At 41.1% G+C, this 20,000-nt stretch overlaps 1 protein-coding gene across 3 annotated transcripts in view; it reads right to left on the bottom strand.

Annotated features, from left to right (window-relative positions):
• The window catches only part of LOC138000588 (uncharacterized), a 37,770-nt gene that overhangs the window by 527 nt on the left and 17,243 nt on the right, over positions 1-20,000 (bottom strand). For all 3 annotated transcript variants that reach the window (XM_068847115.1, XM_068847117.1, XM_068847116.1), the window contains exons 9-19: positions 18,228-18,338; positions 17,068-17,180; positions 15,800-15,891; positions 15,157-15,255; positions 13,676-14,103; positions 11,832-12,524; positions 9,245-9,538; positions 7,291-8,073; positions 6,199-6,247; positions 2,429-2,643; positions 1-1,363 (exon numbers count right to left, since the gene is read on the bottom strand). The exon at positions 1-1,363 is cut by the window's left edge and continues 527 nt beyond it. In XM_068847115.1, the coding sequence (XP_068703216.1) occupies positions 1,112-1,363; positions 2,429-2,643; positions 6,199-6,247; positions 7,291-8,073; positions 9,245-9,538; positions 11,832-12,524; positions 13,676-14,103; positions 15,157-15,255; positions 15,800-15,891; positions 17,068-17,180; positions 18,228-18,338 (3,129 nt within the window). In that variant the 3' untranslated portion in view covers positions 1-1,111. The remainder of the gene's footprint in view (positions 1,364-2,428; positions 2,644-6,198; positions 6,248-7,290; positions 8,074-9,244; positions 9,539-11,831; positions 12,525-13,675; positions 14,104-15,156; positions 15,256-15,799; positions 15,892-17,067; positions 17,181-18,227; positions 18,339-20,000) is intronic.

The raw sequence follows: 20,000 nt of genomic DNA, 5'->3' as shown, positions 1-20,000 counted from the left end.
TCCGGCTCACTCGCGTTCTCCCGCGCTTAACGGCGGCTGCTTGTACTTGTAATTGATTGGCTAATTCAATTGTCTTCGTCCATTGTGATTGGTCAAAGTAATTCCCTACGGCTTTGGTCCACGTCATGCATCAAACAGTTTTCTAAAAAGCTTGAGAAATAATAAATTCCCGCAGTGCTCCTTCTTGTTTCAAACAAAACGCTTCTAGCTTTTGCGTCAGAGAGCGCATTCATATAAAAGGTACCATGCAATACTTTTCCGTGATGCTATTTACTGCACGGCACAAAATGTTTCTTTCTTATGAGTCGGTGGACGAGATCTTCAATTGTGAGCATTCAATAAACACTGTAAGGAATGAATTCCCGGAGTGTCGCCAGTTCAAGGTAAAAAACAAAACAAAAACAAAAACGATAAAAGGTTACTTTGAACCTACTTCTCGACTAAAAAATATGAATACCAAGCATTGCGGTAAAAGGTTAGAAACTACAAAACGGCCACAATCAGTTAAAAACTACTTACGATATTCTACCTTACTTTATAGTTTAGTTGTTTATGATCTTTTGAATTCCCCCAACCCCTCCCCTGTCTTCTCTCAACTGGCTAATAAACTTGCTCAAAATGCGTGGAACAAGAGAACTTTCATACTTAATCACTGCCTAGTTTCCATAATGAATCACCATTATCATAGTAGATTCTTAAACTAGACTTTTTTCGTTTATCCATTATCGTTAATTAGTTCTGAAAAGCCCTTTTTAGAAAGTGCGAATCAGTACTATTTTCTGTGCTATAACTCGCGCTCAAAAATGTGGACGAGCAATCGTCAATGGAAAAGAGAAGAGAGGAGTTCGTTGTACATCGAACACAATATTACTGTTCTCAGTTTGTTTCACTTCGAAAAAGCTTTCGCTGATGCGTGAAGGCCAATAAAACTTGCGGCGTAATAGTCGTTTTCGATGTAATGGTTTGGTGCAAAATGACCTAGAGTGTAGGTGCGTACTGCTTCTCAAAGTAGCAGGTTCCGAATTCTTGTTCGTGGAAACTGAGAAAGCTACAGTTTTAAGCAAGAAGCGTCTCCAGAGTTTTGCTCCTGGTTGTGGCACTGCTACTTGTATCATTGCTCAACGTGACCTTTGATTTTCTGAAAAAGTTCTTGTAATTTGCCCTCGGGAAACGTTCCAGGGTCTACAGACATGTCAATGTAAAGCAGCTTGGTAAATATCAAAGCGAGTTGTCCCGATGGCGGCCATTTGATAAACTCGAGCAAAACGGGGATGATGGGCTTCCTTAAGATGTCAGCAAGTGTTACTTCTCGTTGGCACATTTCAGATTTGCAGTAACGCTCTGTCACGCAACATAAGACCACCTGAAGAAATGAAAACGACAACAAGTCATCATCAACGAAACACCTAGCTCATGGAAACAAGCGAGCACAACTAAAGGAGTAGCACCCCACAGATGTCACATCATACATGGGGTGTAGGGATGGCGCGGGTTCGATTACCAGTCTCGGCGTCATATGTGGGTTGAGTTTGTTGGTTCTCTGCTCTGCACCGAGAGGTTTTTCTCCGCGTACTCTGGTTTTCTCCTCTCCTCAAAAACTAACACTTGACTTGATTTGCGTTAATTGTTAATTTCAGTTTACAGTGTCCCCAATTAGTGCTCCAGCGCTAGAACGACTACACTCTTGAATTAAGTTCCTTTCCTATACATTATTTGGTTCGTTAAGGGGCAACTCCAAAAAAGTACTTCTTTTTCACTTTCAAATTTCCCGGGCGCCGCCATCTTGAATCATTGTGACGTCTTAGGGTTGCCCTATTGATTTGACAAAAAGAGCTTCTGTACAGTAACAACAGGGCGACCATAACACGTCACAATTATTCAAGACGGCGGCCCCGGGAAATAAAAAATGAAAAAATTCAAACCCCTTCGTTTGTAAACATATTTTTCTGTTTCCTTCAACAAAACTGCCATTCATTTGTCCAGCGACAGTGCTCGTGAGACGCATGGGTGATACTACATCGCAAAGTGCTATGCATAACTTTGTGACTTCATCTCTGGACTAGACCCATGCTTCTCAATATCTGGGTCATGCGTGAGAAATCCGCTGGTACTAAGGCGCAAAATAAGCGAAACGTTGTGGAGAAAACGGGAAATTATGCTACCTATAATGGGAAAGAGATATATCTCAGAAACAAACATTAAAAGGAAGTTTGGTGGACTTGTATGGACGGACGTTCCACATAGGCCATTTGTGAGTAAGCGCAGCCAGGTGTGAGCTCATACACAAATTTCATCTCGTAAACGTGACTGAAATTTCTCGTATAACAGTATCAAGACTAAGAACAACAGCCCTTCTTCTGATAATAGGCTCAAACCTTCGTGTTTATCTAATTAATTACTAATAAAAAATATTCTTTATCCTCGTTACCTTTGCTGCTCTAATTCCCGCGTCAATTTCGGCAAACATGGAGTCTCCCCCACCCATTCGTCCAATATCCAACCAACAGTCGAACCCAGCCTCCTCAAGTTTGCTCTTGAGACATTTTACCGTTTCCTGGTGATCCCACTGGTACGAGATAAACACCGCAGGACCAGGACGCTCGGCAGGGTTTACAGGGATATTCTTCTTTTCTAAGACGATTTCTGCGACATAATTGTGGGAATAAATTTATGCTATGGCGACCATATGACGCGATCTGTTCGATCTGTTCAGAGGAAATCTGAAGCTTAAAGGGGCACTGTCATGAGCTGCGCATGCTCGAGTTTGTTTGCTCTCGCGCTTACGGAAAATTCTAGCCGCCATTATGGATTCACGCGTAAGTCAAGCATATTCGCAGTTAATGAATTTTATGTCAAACATAGCGCTCAGAATTTAATATTTACCTGTCAGGATGAACTTTCCGAATCAATAAACTTTTGTAAATGCCAAAGTGCTTGCAGTACAGAGCGAAATCACTGTCGCTACACGCTCGTAGCCAGCATCGAATTTAGCTTGCAGCCAGGGGTGAAAATTTCTTTGCTTCAAACAAATACGCTTGTTCGTGTTATTCCACTCCTTCAGGTATTCTTTGCGATCCGTTAAAGCCTTCCTTTTTCTCCCGGAATTTCTCCTCAGTCCACCATGGCCATCCCCAGTGGACGCCATTTTGAATTTGTCGATTCAACTTGAAAAAGTTAACCTAACACTTTTCAAGTTTTCGCAGGACGCTAGCGCATGCGCAACTCATGACAGTGTCCCTTTAACGACAAAATCAAAGACAACGAGAATACTACAAAACAAGCGATTCAACAAAGAAGAACGTTCATTTGCTTGCCAGCTTCAAAAAGCGAAGCGCGTGGAGTGGAGTTAAGCAGGAGACAATTATTTTATTATTGCAGACGATTGGTTTAAAAATATGGGAGACTACTATACTCACATGCGAAATGGTTACTTCCGGTTTCTAATCTAACAGACCATTTTACAGTTGTGGCTAAGTAACCTGGCCTAAGAATGGAAGCGAGGCTGCCGGTGACCCTGTTTTGGTACAAACCTTTGAGCATTTCTAATGTTAACGTAAACTAATTCGAATTACAACGACACAATTTACACGATAAAAGCAGTGAGGTCTGTATCAAAACAAGGTCAAAGGCAGCCTCGAAGCCATTCATGGGCTTGGTCACTGAGTAAACAATTGTAAAAGGCCTAATCAAGCAACCTCGTTTCCAAGGTTTTATCGGCCATCAACATGGCGGCTTTTCGACCAGCGGTTGGAAATTTTGATTTTTTGAGCACAACAGCATTCAATGATGCCAATATTTATACAAATGCCAACGCTGTTCACAGCAATTCTGTTCCTGGAATTTTGGCTTACAATTTATAAGCGAAGAAAATTGGAATAATCACGAAGTGCTTTTCGACAACGGGAATTTCATTTAGATACCGTTTTCGTAACCGCTTTCCTTTCTTAAAGGAGACTTCCAATCCAACGAAAAAGATAAATTAAACCACAGAAAATGACTTGAACAATCAAATTTGTTTGCAGTTATTTAAACCAAAACGTTTACAAATTTCACGGGTGCCGACATTCGCAAAATCTCTAGGATGAAAGAAATAGTGTTCGTGTATGTAATTGAAGTGCAGGTTATAGACGAAAGATAGAAGTGATCCTCGCACTAAACTGGAGAATTCGAGAAATTGTCCCTTTATAGACACCTTAAGGCCCGTTTCAAACATCGAACTTTACATGTGCACCCTGCTAGCTGAGCCTTTCTTTTGCTTGCTCGATTTTGGCGTTCTCGAGGAAGACTCTGCATGAATTGAGTAAGATCTTTATTGAGTATGCGCTGCATGTTGCCAGGATGCAGTCTCGAACCCAAGCATAATATGCCAGATCTCGCCGCCATCTTGGTTTTACATCGTACAGCGGGCTCAATTATAACCATCGGTTTTGTCACTAAATTGACGCTCACACTGGAAAAACCGGTTTGACGAGAGAAAACAAGATTGACTAGTCCAGAAGTTCGAGCTGCGGCGGCTTCAAAGAGTTGACGCGATTCGGGCAGAGGCTCCTTTTCTCCTCCTCAGTAAAGAAAAGACGTGTACATGTGCCGAATCTAATGCAAATGAGCAAAAACAATAGATTTTTCTCATTTGCATTAGATTCGGCACATGTAAAGTTGGACGTTTGAAACGGGCCTAAGTCACCTGAAATTTTCAGGTGTCTATAGACCGAATGCATAAATGGCGGCCATCAGATTAGTCTTTTGTTTATGTGCTAATTAGACTCACTAGCGTCGTTTGCGTGGACAAAACACAAAATAAATGTTGCTTGAGAGCGAGGCTAGTGAGTCCAAATAGGACATAAACAAAAGAGCCTTTTTGGCAGCCATTTGTGCATTCGTTCTATAAAAGGACATCTCTCAAAATGTAAGAATAATAGCGAGATTTAGCATAACGTTTGCGCGATACGGCAAACGTCGGCTAGCCGTTTCACGTTTCACGTAAAATAGAGAGAAGGTTAAAACTTTAGCTTCGCATGACCCACGGCAACTCGAGTATTTTAGTTACTACAAAGCAAAATTCCGAATCTTTTTTTAAATTGTTTGTAGAAAAAGACGCTTTATAAAATGAAAATCCTTACCCGTCAAATTTTGAGAGTTTCGATGAAGCTGTTTTGTCGGTCAACAGAAGGCCGTTTACACGACAGAAAAATTTGGGCCCGAACCGTCAAAAAAGCGGTACGGACCCATAACGTTTGCAAAGAAATGCTGGAGTTTCTACAGGGCCATAGGCGCCTACGGTCCTGTAGAAACTCCAGTGTTTCTTTACAAAAGTTATGGGTCCGTACCGCTTTTTCGATGGGTCCGGACCCAAAGTTTTCTGTCGAGTAAACGGCCTTAGAGAGTCAACATGAGTTCATGAAGAAAATTACAGCAAGGAGTCAGTTTTGAACTCTATAACCACTGATAAAACATAATTTTTCCTCCTTTGACATACCGAAAAATGGTTTTGGGTACTTTTTTTGCGCAAGCATTTTCTTATGTAGAAGAAAAACAAGATAAAAATTTCACGTGTACGGCAAACACGAAAATGCCTAGTTTCACGTAGAAACGACGGAAATATCATGGTCACGTGGTCACTTTTGCCGTTCGCGTTTCACGGAAACGTGATCCTAAATCTCTTTAATAAGTCAGCCGCAACAGGTCAGAGTCGATCGGACAGAGGACAGAGTCGATCGGGAGATTAGGCTCGATTTCCGCCACTCTCTCGAGTCCGGCCTTCGTTCCTTCCCGAGACAAACCCGGAGCCCGGACTCGTTTCCCGAAAGAGCGGCTGGTGATCGAGCCTACCGGGAGATATAAAAGTGCAGATAGGCGATTCAGTTCTGTTTTTATCATAATCTTTATTTTCGAATTCCCCATAATACACTTTGTTTTCCTCCAAATTTTGCATAAACTATTGTTTTCAAATGCTCTTGGGGACACTGCATATTCCCAAGAGCATTTGAAAACATTGGTTTATGCAAAATTTGGGGGGCAAACAAAGTGTATTATGGGGAATTCGAAAATAGAGAATAGACACTTTGTTGTAAGACACTTTCAAACAAATTGGATAGCGAACATTATCTCGTCCCGTTAAAAGGTATTCTTTGGAGGGGCGGAGTGGAGCTTCCCTTGAAACTCCCTCTTAGTTGTTGACAACGTTCATATTACACCGACCTTCATCCTTTTTAACTGAAGATGCCCCTGGAACATCAAGATCATTTATCTAAAAAAGAAAAAAAAAAGGATGCAAATGTCTTTCTACACGAGAGAAGACAAAGGACCACCACAATACAACAAATAATTCAAATAAGAGGCTACATGTAGCCTATACTACACCCCAACGGGAAAATTTCAAGGGTCAAACCTTACTCAAGTCTTAAACAAAAGCGACACAAACAAAGAATCCACACAAAAGAGATGCCACTACTACAACATCAACTCGAACACTGAATTGTATTACTACACTGACAACCTCAACATAATTTAACAAGACTTGAAAGGCAATCCATAAAAACCTTTTTGGTCAGAAACAAACACTGAAGTAAATAGGGAAGGGTTACATTTTTACAAACGTTGGCCGTGTAGCGCTTATACTTGAACAGACTTAACTGATTAGCGTGTAATACGAAGTGCTAGTTTTGTACCCCATATGAACCATGTGAGCGTTAGCAATACTAATGGAAATGGGACCACACAAAGCCAGAGAAAAACTCTGACCAGGGTGGGAATTGAACCCACGACCTTCGGGTTAGATCACCGCTGCTCTACCGACTGAGCTACATGGTCAAACGGGAACAGGCCGCGGGAACTGAAGATGTTTTGTACCCCATATGAACCATCTGGTACAAAACTAGCACTCCACATTGCACTCTAATCAGTTAAATCTGTTGAAATAAGTGCTACACGGCCAACGTTTGTAAAAACGTAACCCTTCCTTGTACTTGTACATGTTCATTGCCGTGACTTTAACATCTTTAGTTCCCACGACCTGCTCCCGTCTGACCTTGTAGCTCAGTCGGCAGAGCAGCGGTGATCTAACCCGAAGGTCGTGGGTTCAATTCCTAACCTTGGCAGAGTTTTTCTCTGTCCTTGTGTGGGCCCATTTCCCATTTAGTAGGGCTAACGCTCACATGGTTCATATAGGGTACAAAACTAGCACTTCACATTACACCCTAACCAGTTAAGTCTATTGAAGTAAATAGACTCTCCGCTCAATTGATTAAATTAGCGCGGAGGGGGGAAGAAAATAAAGTCATTCTGTATCACCTTCTTTGAAGAGCCACGCCACTCTTCTAAGCCAGGAACTTCCACTAGCGAACTCGCACCGAACGTCTTCCTGCAGATCAATTTTCCTGCCTTTGAAATTGGAAGAAAGTGAATACAGTCACTCAGCGGACACAACTGTACCCTGTGTTTTGTGCATGCTTTGCTTGGACTGGAACATGACGGACAGACCACGCAGAACTCGTACCGCATGTGCCGTAGGCACGCAAAGTCATTTGCTAAATTGCAAAGAATTGACTCCAGGCGCTCGCGAACTTTGCAAGCAATTTCATCACCTTGTTGATCAGTTTCTTTTTCCACGATGATCACCTTCACAAAGGACTGTTTGCAAATTAAAAACAAGTCATTACCGCCCAACATAAACCTGACTAAGTTGCGGAACAGGTTGGGCTCTTCGGTGCACCCGAGTTCCGAGCAGATCGAAATCAAGCGAGACACAAGCTGCGGGAAGAGTCCGTGCGGAAGAAAGCCGTCGGGAAAGAGAATATAAAGTGGACATATGCTGTAGGCAAGTTTATCAAGATCATCCAACTCCGGACAGGAACAGAGCTGTGCTGGAACGAAGTATTTAACATCTGGTGATAAAGAACTGTCGGTTATTTTAGGCGTAAATTTTGCGATTAAACCATACATTTCCATCATGGAGAGAATGTCGGTCTGAGATTGGCCATCGCACAGGAACTCGGCAAACACGTGCTGTACTAAGCGCATGCTCAAAAGGCCAGTTTGTTCCAACTCATTCCAAGCTTCTGCGTGGCGTGGATTCTTGAAACAAAAAGAGAAACAGCATGAGAACATCTCCATCAGTATACGTGATAAGGAGATCTGTTCAAGAGCACAGATAACCCAGATCTACAGGAAACTGAAACAAAAATGATTTAAACAGAAGAATAGCTGGGGATGGAATCGTCTCAAACCTCCGGGGCTGGTAGTATTAGAAGCGCGTCTATTGTCACAGACATTCTTGCATGAGAACTTCTGACTGTTTTGTGGCTTCCTGGTTCTCTTAATCTCAATTCTAATGTGCTTTGTCTAGAGTACCTTCCAAGAACGTATTTCTTTTGACTTAAACAGTTAATTACTGGTCCGAGGGAAACAGTAGATAATTATTTTGAAGAGATCATTTGTGAATAGACCCTTTTAGCTTCTACTGTGACGTTTTGCTTTCCCATTCCAGATCTCAAGGGAATTGATGCCGGTGCAACAATCTGCCAACTGAGCTTTGAAGCCACTCAGTTGGCAGCAGGTCAATTTGTCGGGTGAAAGGATTCCAGTCCTCGAATCCCGTCGAAGACAATCTCTGCTTAAATTGTCCAGATACGTGCGAGGATCACTTCTCCATTTCGATAATCGCAATGGTTCGCGAGACATGTTCTGCTCGTGATAGCAGAATGAACAGAACTGAGTAGGGTTTGCTCGGGATAAACAGAAAACGCCTTCCTTTTGGGATTATTTTCACGCAAAAACTATGTCCGGCTTAGTCACTTAGCTAAAAAAAAAGACGAAAAAGAAGTGAAGCATAACAAAATGACAGAAGCCATCTTGTTGGGACCACCTTGAGACGAGAGGAGAGCCATGTAGCAATGTTGTAAAACCACTTTCATAGTTTCCCGTATTAAATCGAACGAGATTCCGTCTTTACCAATGACTTCACTGTCAATGCGAACCTTTAGCGCGAAAGTGCGTTAACAAGTTGGAGCCAGATTTTTTTCAGCAACGACCGGACTCAACGAGCGACTGTAAAATAGTCTCCTGACTCCTCCAAGCGATATTTCTCAAGTCATTTCGACAAAAAGCATTCCGCCGTTTTCGAAACAAGTGTTCAGCTCGAAAAACGTATTTTGGTCGTTGTGCTTAATCCAACACCAAAAACATGGAGAAGTGTAATAGTTTGAAAAGAACGAACGAACCATAAATACAAACTAAAACGCCATACCTGTTCATCAAAAGGCCGTATAGTGATGAGCTTCTTAAACAAGTGAATCAACCACTGTGTTTGAAGCACCACGCTATCACCATGCCAGATGATAACACCAAGGTCATGATAAAAATCCAACATGGCGACCATCTCACTCTCGTCTTCAATATAACACACCTTTCGTACTATATTGTAAAGCTGGGCTACCTTGAGGTAAAACACTTTTTGCTGGACTAGACCTTCCACCACTTTCTCGAAGTTGAACCATCGAACTGGGACATCCTCTCCCATGTAGGGTTCCAAACGCAAAACCTGAGGCCAAAATTGTAAAAGAACTCTCGTTTCTTAAAAACGCAGACGAGGGAGGCGGCGAGGTTGATTGTTTTTTTTTTTTTTTTGGGGGGGGGGGGTGGGTTTGCATACGGTTACCCCGGTTTCAAATCCCGTTCTAACCCCTGGTTGTCCTGGATTCAACTCTACCACGCTTTGTAAATAGCAAAGTGGTTGCCTCCGGCCAGTTGGGGTTCTTAATCATGTTTATGTTAAGTGGAGTGCCTGTGAAGTAGCTTAATGGCTAAGTGCACTTCCACAATAAAACAAAACATTTACATTTAGTTTACATGAAAATTACAAAAGCCGTGATACTCTTGGCACATGTAGATAACTTCATGCAGGGTTTTCCACAGTTCTTTAAAATAGCGGACATACTTCTGAAAGCACCGGACGCGACATTTTTTGGCGCTGCAAAGGCGCCTTGCGAGCGTCAAAGGCGATCCTAATGATGTTCTTGAATAAGACGAGTGAAATTTTCACCCAACCCACCCGGTCAAAAAATTCGCCTGGGTCATGCCCCACTTCTACCTTAGCGAAGCAGCTCCACCTTAGCTTAGACTGTAGGATATTATTATTCCAACATCTTTCTGTAACCAAGCATGAATGAGAGTTTTGTAATACTGGTCAGCAGATTAATGGCTCACGTGTGATGTGATGGGTGGTTAGCAAAAGGACTTCAGTGTAACTTCTGAGCTTTCGGTATTTGAAAGTTGAATACAGATCACCAACCCATTCTTGGTTTGCACCCACGTGATGAGACAGACGGTCATGTTAGTGTACAAAACATCAGAAAACGGCCCCACATGTTTTGCATAATAACAGAGTAAAATTCCCAAAAAACATTTTACTGTATTGTTTTGTACACCAACATGGGCCGCCGTCTGAAATTTTTTGCTTAGACCGACAAAATTACATGAGCTGTACGCGCTCGTGCATTCCCTGCTAGCAGAGGTCCCTTTTCTTTTGCGTTCGCTAGGTTGACGAATACGGGAAAGAGACTTCTGCCACGGGTCGAAACTCACTTTGATCCAAAGCGCCGTCCAACCTTGGACGGCACTCCTTAAAGGGGCTAGGTCACGCTATTTTAGGTAATTTTGTTTAATTTTGTTAATTATGAGCTCTAAACGTCAACCTGGCAGAGCAAGTCTTTCATTTTCAAAATCACGGCCACATAACAACTAAAAATGATGTTCCAGCTTTGTAAATGACATTTTAATATAGACTGATGTAATTTTGAAAAACGGTGGGCCGACGTTTTTCAAATTTACCAAAATTCAATCCATTTCAATCCTCTCCAGTTTTGTCCATCCATGTCCCTTCTTGGCTTCCCTGCGTTTTCTTAGAGATCTTCTATAGTTTTGAACAGTTATTTTGATATTTTAGTTAATTCTATGACCATTCGATCAGTGCTGAAATTGTCTAAAATTGCGTGATCTAGCCCCTTTAAACCGCATGCCCGATGAAATGTTTGCTGACTGTGACTTGAGCCCACTGTGTCTTGCGCATCCCTTTACAGTAATAGAACTTTTTACCGATACGGCGGCCATTTTGATTTCTATTGTTTCGAAAGACATTATGGGATGCTCAGGGGGCAAATTAATGTGTATTTGCCCCCTGGGCATCCCATAATAGCTATTCGAAACAATAGAAATCAAAATGGCCGCCGTATCGGTAAAAAGGTCTATTCCACTGTTTTGAGCCCAAACAACATGAAGTATCAAGTGAGGATTCGGTCGCTAAATAACCGCTGTGCATGCTCAACAAAGTGAATTTCGACCCATGGCAGAGCTCTCTTTCCCGTATTCGTCAGCCCAGTGAACGCAAAAGAAAATAGACCTCTGCTAACTGGGAAGCTCGTGCAATTTTCAGTCATTGAAAAAAATTTACAAGGGCTTATTTATCCCAAATTGCACGAGAAATGTCATGTGATTACTTTTTCATAATAAACATGAAAAACTTCCAGATAGCTCAATGTAATTCAGCAGAGGCAACGGATGCGTATCACGCGAATGCTTGGTTTGTTTGTGTATGAAGTGAAAACTGTATTTCTCTTAGCCAATCAGAATGAAGAAACTTCTTCATGTATATTATCGCGTTCATTTCACACGTCAAATACGATATTTGCGAGTGATCTGTATTAGCTTAACAAGGGCTTGCCTTGGGCTCACTATTGTAAATCATCGCACTCATATCCCTCAAATATTATTACTTAACACATTTTTCTTGTTTACATTATTCAAAAAGTCGTCGGAACCATAACTCACCAACTCACCTCTCTTATTTCCTGGCGAACTTTCGCAATACCCTCATCCTCTCCAGCGCGAGTATTATTCACACGGTAAAAAGGTCGTCGAACGTGCTGCTCATAGGTCTTTCCAGAGAGGCTCTTTTTGATCTGGGTCTCCATTCGTTTGGGGTCCTCAAACGGTTCATCTACGTGTGTACCTACAATAATCACGGGCGGCCTCAAATATGGCGGGTCGTCGACTTGTTCCTCTTCTTTTGCCCTACCTTCAGCAGTTAGATTATGCACCGACACGAGCCAAGAAAGAATACTATCCAAGTTTGTTTCCTCTCCGCTGGAATGCGGAATGAAATCGTGCACTCCCTGACGAACACACGGCTCCATTTTAGCACTCAAGTCCTTGCTCATGTTGTAAACCAATAGGTACACAGCTCTCGGTGATAAAAACACGGGATGGGAGGCATAATAAAGATGCTGCCCCGCAAAGTCCCATATGGTTACCACAGTCTCTCGATCGCTTATCTCCTGGACACTCTGTTGCCTTTCTAGGTATTTATGCACAAGGATCTTGACATCCTCCGGTACCCCGTCTGAAGTGTCAATTTCTATGTGGAACTCTGGATCTGGGATCAGATCAGGAATGTCGCCGGGCAAAACATCGGAGCAAGGGTCGGGTGGGTTATCTTCTTGTGTGAGTACTCCGACCGTCTGAATTGGAAGCTGAAATGAAAGCAGAGTACCGCTTGATCTCGAGCGGGATATCTGTAATTTCAATACTCATCACTTGTTTTACTGAGCTAACCTAGACTTAAATATTCTTCGTTGATAAAACGAATCTTTCCACCAAGCAAAAAGATACATGTAAGGTGGTTTAATATTTCCGCTTCTAAATTTCGCCTTTATGTGGCCCACAAGTTTCAAAAAGTTAGCAGTCAATTTGAGCCATTCAACTGGGAGGAGCACGATCTTATACAAGGATTTTAAAATGACAAAAAGGTTTGGAAGAAAGAAGTGGTCCTTGCACTTTTCTGGAAAGACAACTGAGGATTCAACGGGATTCGAACCTGTGACCCGTTTCTCGAAAGTCCCGAAAACTTTTCGGGCCCGAAAAGCCACTTGTGAAACAGGCAACCGCTTGTTTTGGAAAGCCGATCTTTCAACGTGTTTTCAAGGTAACAAAAAGAAAATTAACTGTGAAGTTTCACGACTTAAATCCACTCCGTTCTTGAGATACAAAGAAAATTGTGACACCCGAAAATGGCCCGTAAAGTTTCGGGACTTTCGAGAAACGGGCCCCTGGACATAAGTGATGATCTCTGCGATGCCGGTGCAATGCTCTACCATAGTTAATAGATGTAGGCTGGTTATGAAACTCGAAAAGTTTCTTTGTTTCATGTTTTTGTTCGCTTTTTTTGGCCTAGACCCTGCACAAAACCCGACAAAAACACGCTTTTTTCGGCAGGATAACCAATCAAAAGCTTCGACTAATTTATTCGAAATTAACTTGCGAACCAAAAACAAAAGATTGTGTAGGGTCACGGTCGGTTTAACATCTAATTGCGACTGTATTGTTCCTGCTTTTGAAATTCCCAGGGTTTCATAACCAGTCCCTAGATTAACTATGGCTCTACCAACTGCGCTATGAAGCCACTCAGTCGGGAACAGCTCAATTGGATGGGTTCCTGTGCTCCCGCGAGAGGACTCGAAGAATGAAATAAAATTATAGATATATATCTTTTGAAGTTCGTGTTACAGACGTCAAGGGAGAAGAAATCCTGGCACTTGGGAAAATAAAGTTATCAACGAAAAATATTGAAGGGAGGGACAAGTGATGCTCGCACTTATAAAACGGTTGCAGCTTAATTTCCTACCTGTTCTTCTTGTTCTTCTGTTGAGTGAGGTGCCTCATCGGCAGAGACATCACTTTGTACAATGTCATTTGCTCTGTTCATCGCTGGCTTTTCTTCTTTCGCTTCTTTCCTCGTTAACTCTCCGACAACGAGCCTTGCTATATCATCAGCGAACTCAGAAGTGAATTTTTCATTCTTAACGAGCTGCCAGTTGACAACCCTATCTACGTCCACGTCGAATCGTGATGGATCGACTTCTATCCCGTCAGTGCTGGGTTCCCCGGGGTCAAAGGTAATTCCTAGGAGTGCCTTCTTCAAACTTGTTTTTCCAGCCCTGTTTTGGCCAACTAACATGACTCGTCCGCGGTAAACTCGAACTTTGCCTTGTTTGAGGGCTCGCTGGAAAGCGAGTTCTGCCTCAATACCACGAGCTTGGATCTCTGGAGGAACTGAGAACGGTTAACAACCATCAGTTACACTCTTTGTAGAAAAGTGTGCACAAGCTCATCTTGCGTAACCAATCTGAGCAACAATAAAACCAAGCACTGATGGAGTAGAGCGGTTTTTAATTGAGTGTTGAAAGTAATTAGATAATTACTTTGGTTTATGATTACTTCACTCAGTGATTGGTTCAAAGTTCTGGCGCCATTTTTTCAAACAAACAGAAGTGAAACTAAAACCAATCGTGGCTCGCGCGTGCACATTTTCCCGCGCTTGTGTCGGCTACGTGTAATTACTTCGAGTTTTGATTGGTTTGCCGGATTGTCTCAGTCCTTTTTGATTGGCCAAAGTAATTACTTTGGTTTTGGTTTTGCGACACTCAATTGAAACTCGCTCTAATGCACTTGAGTTCATATGTTTCACAGTCTATTTGCGAGTTCAGACTATTGAAATGAAAATGAGTTTGATTTGCATTAAAACGCTCAATTCCTCTGTCTTTCAATGAATTCATTCCAAGCCCGAGGCAAGTGGACCATTTAAAGTACCCTTTTTCTACGCTCATTAGAATATTTCCGAGTTCATTGCAGACTCTTTTTTTGGCTTTATTTTACACGAATGAAAAGTATTTGAAGCGTTCAGGGTGATTAGCGAAGTACTATTCACCAAAGAAGAGGTAAATATCCACCACTTTCACCGACCATGAATAATTGTTTAAGTGTATACCACCCAAGTTAGATACAATTACTGCAGTCAGCCGATTGAAATTTTGCTTTATTTCTGACAATATAGCAGCAAATGTAAACGGGAAGCCATTTTGTTTTTCTGCGAATAGTTCTTGGTATTCACCTCCCAGCTAGCCAATCAGAATGCAAGGAAAGCACTATATTCACTTGTGTGATAATACTAAAAAGTGATGCGGTGATTAAGATTCTCGCGTTGTAATTGGTCGAGGTTACCATCATATCAGCGTCGCCGTAATCACCCCGCGCAACCACAATATTTTTTTCAACTTCGGCGAAGAACTGTTACTTAATTATTCGTTCTATTTCCTTCCATCTTACCCGATGAACTCTTCTCTCCTTCTGCCTGATCAGCCCCAGAAGCTGGTTCTTCGTCTTCTTCGCCACCACTCGGTGCATCCCAAACAACATCCTCGGCATCTTATCCAAACACATGTAAAATGAGTACCAAATGGTGAGGCAAAAAAATGAATGAAACTCTTACAAACAGAGATGCGCCTTTAAATCGGGAAGCAGTGGGCCCGAGAGGGGCGGAGGGAGAGCCAATTGGGGGGTCTTTCTGCAGATACCGGAAAGCATCGTGTTTTTGGTAATTTGGAATTAGTCTTTATTTGGAGTTGTTTTTTTTACGTGATTTCTGCTCCGGTACTCTTCCCTAACAAGGGGGTTGCTTTGAAGACGTTTTTTAATAGCATTTTGTACATTATCTATGCGGCAGATTTAAGAAATAGCCTTCGATACATTGCCCTTCTTCCCGTGGCATCGACATTCTGTGGTATAAAATTAATCTCCAACTGCGCTAGCCTAAGACTTCACTGTCGGCTTTGAAACGCTACCATCATCAACAGGTGGTTTTACAAAAGAAGATTCAATGAGCGATCTTTTGTTTATGTCCACTGACACAGCGACGATGACGTACATGTAACATGAAAACTACCAGATATCATTGACCATCATTACTTACCAACAACTTCAGTTGTGTATTTGGGGTCAAACAAACCAACGACGCCGTTCCTCTTTTCCCCGAGCCACGACCTTCCTCCTGCGTTCAACTCGCTTAAAAAAATGAAAAGAAAATTGAGTATCAAAATAACTAACCACAGGCTTAATGCGAGGCTGCATTTAAAACAAGCGTTTGACTCCTGTCTCGGGTTCTTTGTGGAGAGGCGCTTTTCATAAATGGCCGCTTTGTAAAATATTCCTTTGTTTCAATGCAAACTAACCCTTCTCGACTCACTGCAATGGGTGGAATTCAAAATATATTGACCAAAATGACGCCAGTGTGTCTCACTTCATTATAAACTCATTAACATAACTTTACACAGGAGTTCATTAAAACTAAAAAATCATTACTTAAATAAATGAAATAATGATAAATTCATTAACATAGAACAATCTCAGTAACATAAATTCAAGACCGATAAACTGGCAGCCATTTATAGAAGTGGTCCAATGACTGGGTTGTGACTTATGTCATGTGACTGAAAATGGCAAATGACTGGGTTGTGACTTATGTCATGTGACTGAAAATGGTAATGATGATGATACAGCCTATATGAAGCACATTCTCTATTAAGTTCATTAAAATGTGTTTTACAGCTTTGTTGAGGACTGTTAAAAGGAAAGGAAAGGAACTTTATTTAAGTGTCTAGTCGCTCTAGCGCTTGGAGCACTAATTGGGGACACTGTAAACTGAAATTAACAATTAACGCAAATCAAGTCAAATGTTGGTTTTTGAGGAGAAGGGAAAACCAGAGTACCCGGAGAAATGCCTCTCGGTGCAGAGCAGAGAACCAACAAACTCAACCCACATATGACACCGAGTCGGGAATCGAACCCGGGCCACATTGGTGAGAAGCGAGTGCTGTCACCACTGCGCCATCCATGCAGCCCTTTTCAAGACTTTCATTGTGAAAATGACTTGCATTCAGTCTACAATCCTACTGTATATAGGATTTTCCCTCGTCTTATTCCATTGTACAATGTCTCCTATTCTCATGAAGATTGCACACAATTTTTTTTGAGCAATTTCAAGTTTGGCAGCAAAGAGTTTCATAGGGATGAATGATCCATTCCTTTACTGTTGGTCTGTTTTTGTTTATAAGGATAATGAACTTAGTGCATGTTAAGCTTCACAACTACAGTTTATTCAAACAATGACAGCTTTCATCCTGATAGCTTAGCTCACTACGATCAGTATTAACATTTTTGAATAACATAAACCAACCTTACCTTGAAATAGTCTCGGATATCAACAAAATGACTTCACCCTCTTTGCAACTAAGTTCATTTGAAGATTCAGCTTTAAACTCAGCAGTCACAACTAGTTTAGTAAGGGAAAAATGCTGTAAAAAATAAATTCAGTATGAATAGAAAACTTGTCATTTATTTCCACGGACTTCACAATAATATTCTATGAATGAAAGTTTCAAGAACACCCAACTCGATATCGTCATAAGCAGTTGTTGAAAAATAGGGAATTTTAGCAACAACGACAGCAATGCCAACAAAAGCGTCCCTTCAAACTGTACCTATCCAAGAATTTCACAATAATTTCAATCCGGTTCACAATGTAAATGCAAAATGTAGGCTATATAATGTAGGCTATATCAAGTGGTTTTGAAATTAATATAGAAAATAAAGGATTGTGTGCCCACGCTGTCATCAAAAACTCTAAATTTGGGTATTTCATCTTGTTGCTTTGCAGAGTGCGTGCAACACAATACAATAGTAAACCAACTTTACTCTTGTTTTGTAACATTGCTGTTGCTGGAGTGGTCATCATTGCTAAAACTCCTTTGTTACAGATTGTGTACAAATTCTTTGACGTAGCAATTTACTTTAATGATGGAAACATGGTTGTTTAATTAATATTCACCAAAAACCTCCCGAAAAAATGATTGAAAAGTGGCGAGCCCACTTTAGTGTGCCCAACAGATTCTCATAATGGCTGAGAAAGTAGTTCAAAAAATTCTTGATGGTATTTCTGAAACTAAAATGAGCGTTCCACTTGCTTCTCCCAGAATATCCTACCTTTGAACGTCTCTTGCAGAGAAATCTGCAAAAAGGTTCCTTCTGCAGGTACTGGAGCACAGATTACGTAAAACAAAAGAAACAAAAGACAGAAAACAAAACAACTCCAGATATAGAATAGTCCCAAGTGACCAAAAATACAATGCTTTCCGGTACATGCAGAAAGACCCGCAAAAAGAAACATGGCAATCCCAGTGGACTTTGCCATCTGGAAATTTTCCTTACCATTTGAACAATTTTGGGAGCAGACTGGTTTCTGTCTGTAAAAGGTAAGCAATCCATACGTGGAGCACATGCATGTCAAAACTAATCAAACTTACTCCTTATTTATATTCTATGATTCAACAAAAGCATCTCACCTTAAGAGTTTTGGTAACATGAGAAAATGATGGCCTCTTTTTTGTGACTTTTGCGCAGCATTGATCAAACAGATTCCTCAAGGCTTTAGGACAAAGAGCATTGTTGAGAAGCTTTGAAAAGAGAAAAGCATAACTTTTCAGTTCAATTTGAGTAAGTACTATAAGGTGTATTTCGATAAGGTAAATTTAACGAACAGTCTCCCCAAAAATCTGTCAGATAACAGTCACTGAACTTTCAACCAACAGTTCACCAACAGACAAAAGGTGTTCAACGATTACCAACAACAGCAAAAAGCCGGCCAACACTTTTTCATCTAAAATGGGACAACTGTCGGCCGACTGTTGACCATTTGTTGGCTAACTGTTGGTTGACAGTTCACCAACAGTTGGCCGGCAGATTTTGGGGGAGATGTTCTCCAATTTTACCTTTGATAAAACATAATACAGATCAAGATTATACTTCAAACAAAATAGATTCCAGGGCTGCATTGTTCCAAGCCCAAGTTAGCTAAACTTGGGTTTGTGGAAATTTCTCTCTCAGTTTATTTACTGAACAGATCAAAAAGGTTTCCACAAGATTCTTACTAGCCTTTACTTTTGAGCTAGACTTTTTTGTTTTCCTTTGGCATAGATTATTAAAGGCTTTTATTTCATTGGCCCTGAAAAGCCCCTATGGGGAGTGGTCAGTTAAGCTTGTATTGTACATGTATTGTGACATGTATGCAAAGTACCATGAACTTCATAGACCGTATTCATAAATGGCGGTCACATTTATAATTCTTTTGTCCACGTGCAAATTAGCCTACCAAGCCTCATTTTAGAGCAAAAATTCTTTTCAATTCACTGTATGGTATCGAGGCTTGGTAGGCTAATTTGCACTTCAACAAAAGAATTATAAATTAGCCGCCATTTATGAATACGGTCTATTATGCAGCTGTTTTGGAAGTGTAGAGGATTAGTTTTAATCAGCTTCTGAACAACTGAGCCCAGGTGCCTGTTCAATGATAGATCGGAAATAGGGTCCACGTGAGGTACATGTCAGAACAAAAAAAATTCAGATAAGCGCATCAATGTTCCAATCACACTTTGACAACTTCTGTGATTTATCAACAAACAGATGCTGTGCACCACATTTCACGGAAGCAAAATAATTGTAGTTTGTTTTTCCTTGCTTGCCTATCACTGCTTACAGCAAGTTTCAATCAAGTGTCGTAAAACCAAAACCAAAGTAATTCCCCCTTGCCAATTAAAAATGACGGAGACAATCAAGTAAAGCAATCAAACCTCGAAGTAATTACACGTAGCCAACACAAAGCGCAGGAAAATGTGGACACGCGAGCCACTAATGGTTTTGGTTTCACTTCAGATTGGTTGAAAGAGTGGCGCCAGAACTTTGAACCAAACATTGAGTGAAGTAATGCAAAACCCAAGTAATTCGCGAATTACTTTCGACACTCAATTGAAAACCGCTCTAAGAAAAAAATGCTCTCCAAGTAACAGTAATTATGTTTAATTAAAAGGAGCTTATTGCGATTTCTTGTTTTTTCTACTATCGAGACAATCCTCTTAAAACAGCTGCGAAAGAGACTACGTTTACCATGTCTAATCTTATATTGTGAGAAGTTTTAAACTTTCTACCATTTAGAAAAAAAGGAACAAACATTTTGCTAACAAAGCTATCTATGCCCCTGTACCATTATAAATCATGAGTAAGAACTAATCAAACATTGTGTGAGGTAAATTAGACAAATTTACTTTTATCATTCACTTAAA

This window comes from Montipora foliosa, chromosome 4 (genome assembly GCF_036669935.1).
Source record: "Montipora foliosa isolate CH-2021 chromosome 4, ASM3666993v2, whole genome shotgun sequence".
In the NCBI taxonomy this organism is placed as follows: domain Eukaryota; kingdom Metazoa; phylum Cnidaria; class Anthozoa; order Scleractinia; family Acroporidae; genus Montipora; species Montipora foliosa.
Note: the sequence above shows the minus strand (reverse complement) of the source record. Positions and strands in the feature narration are given on the sequence as shown.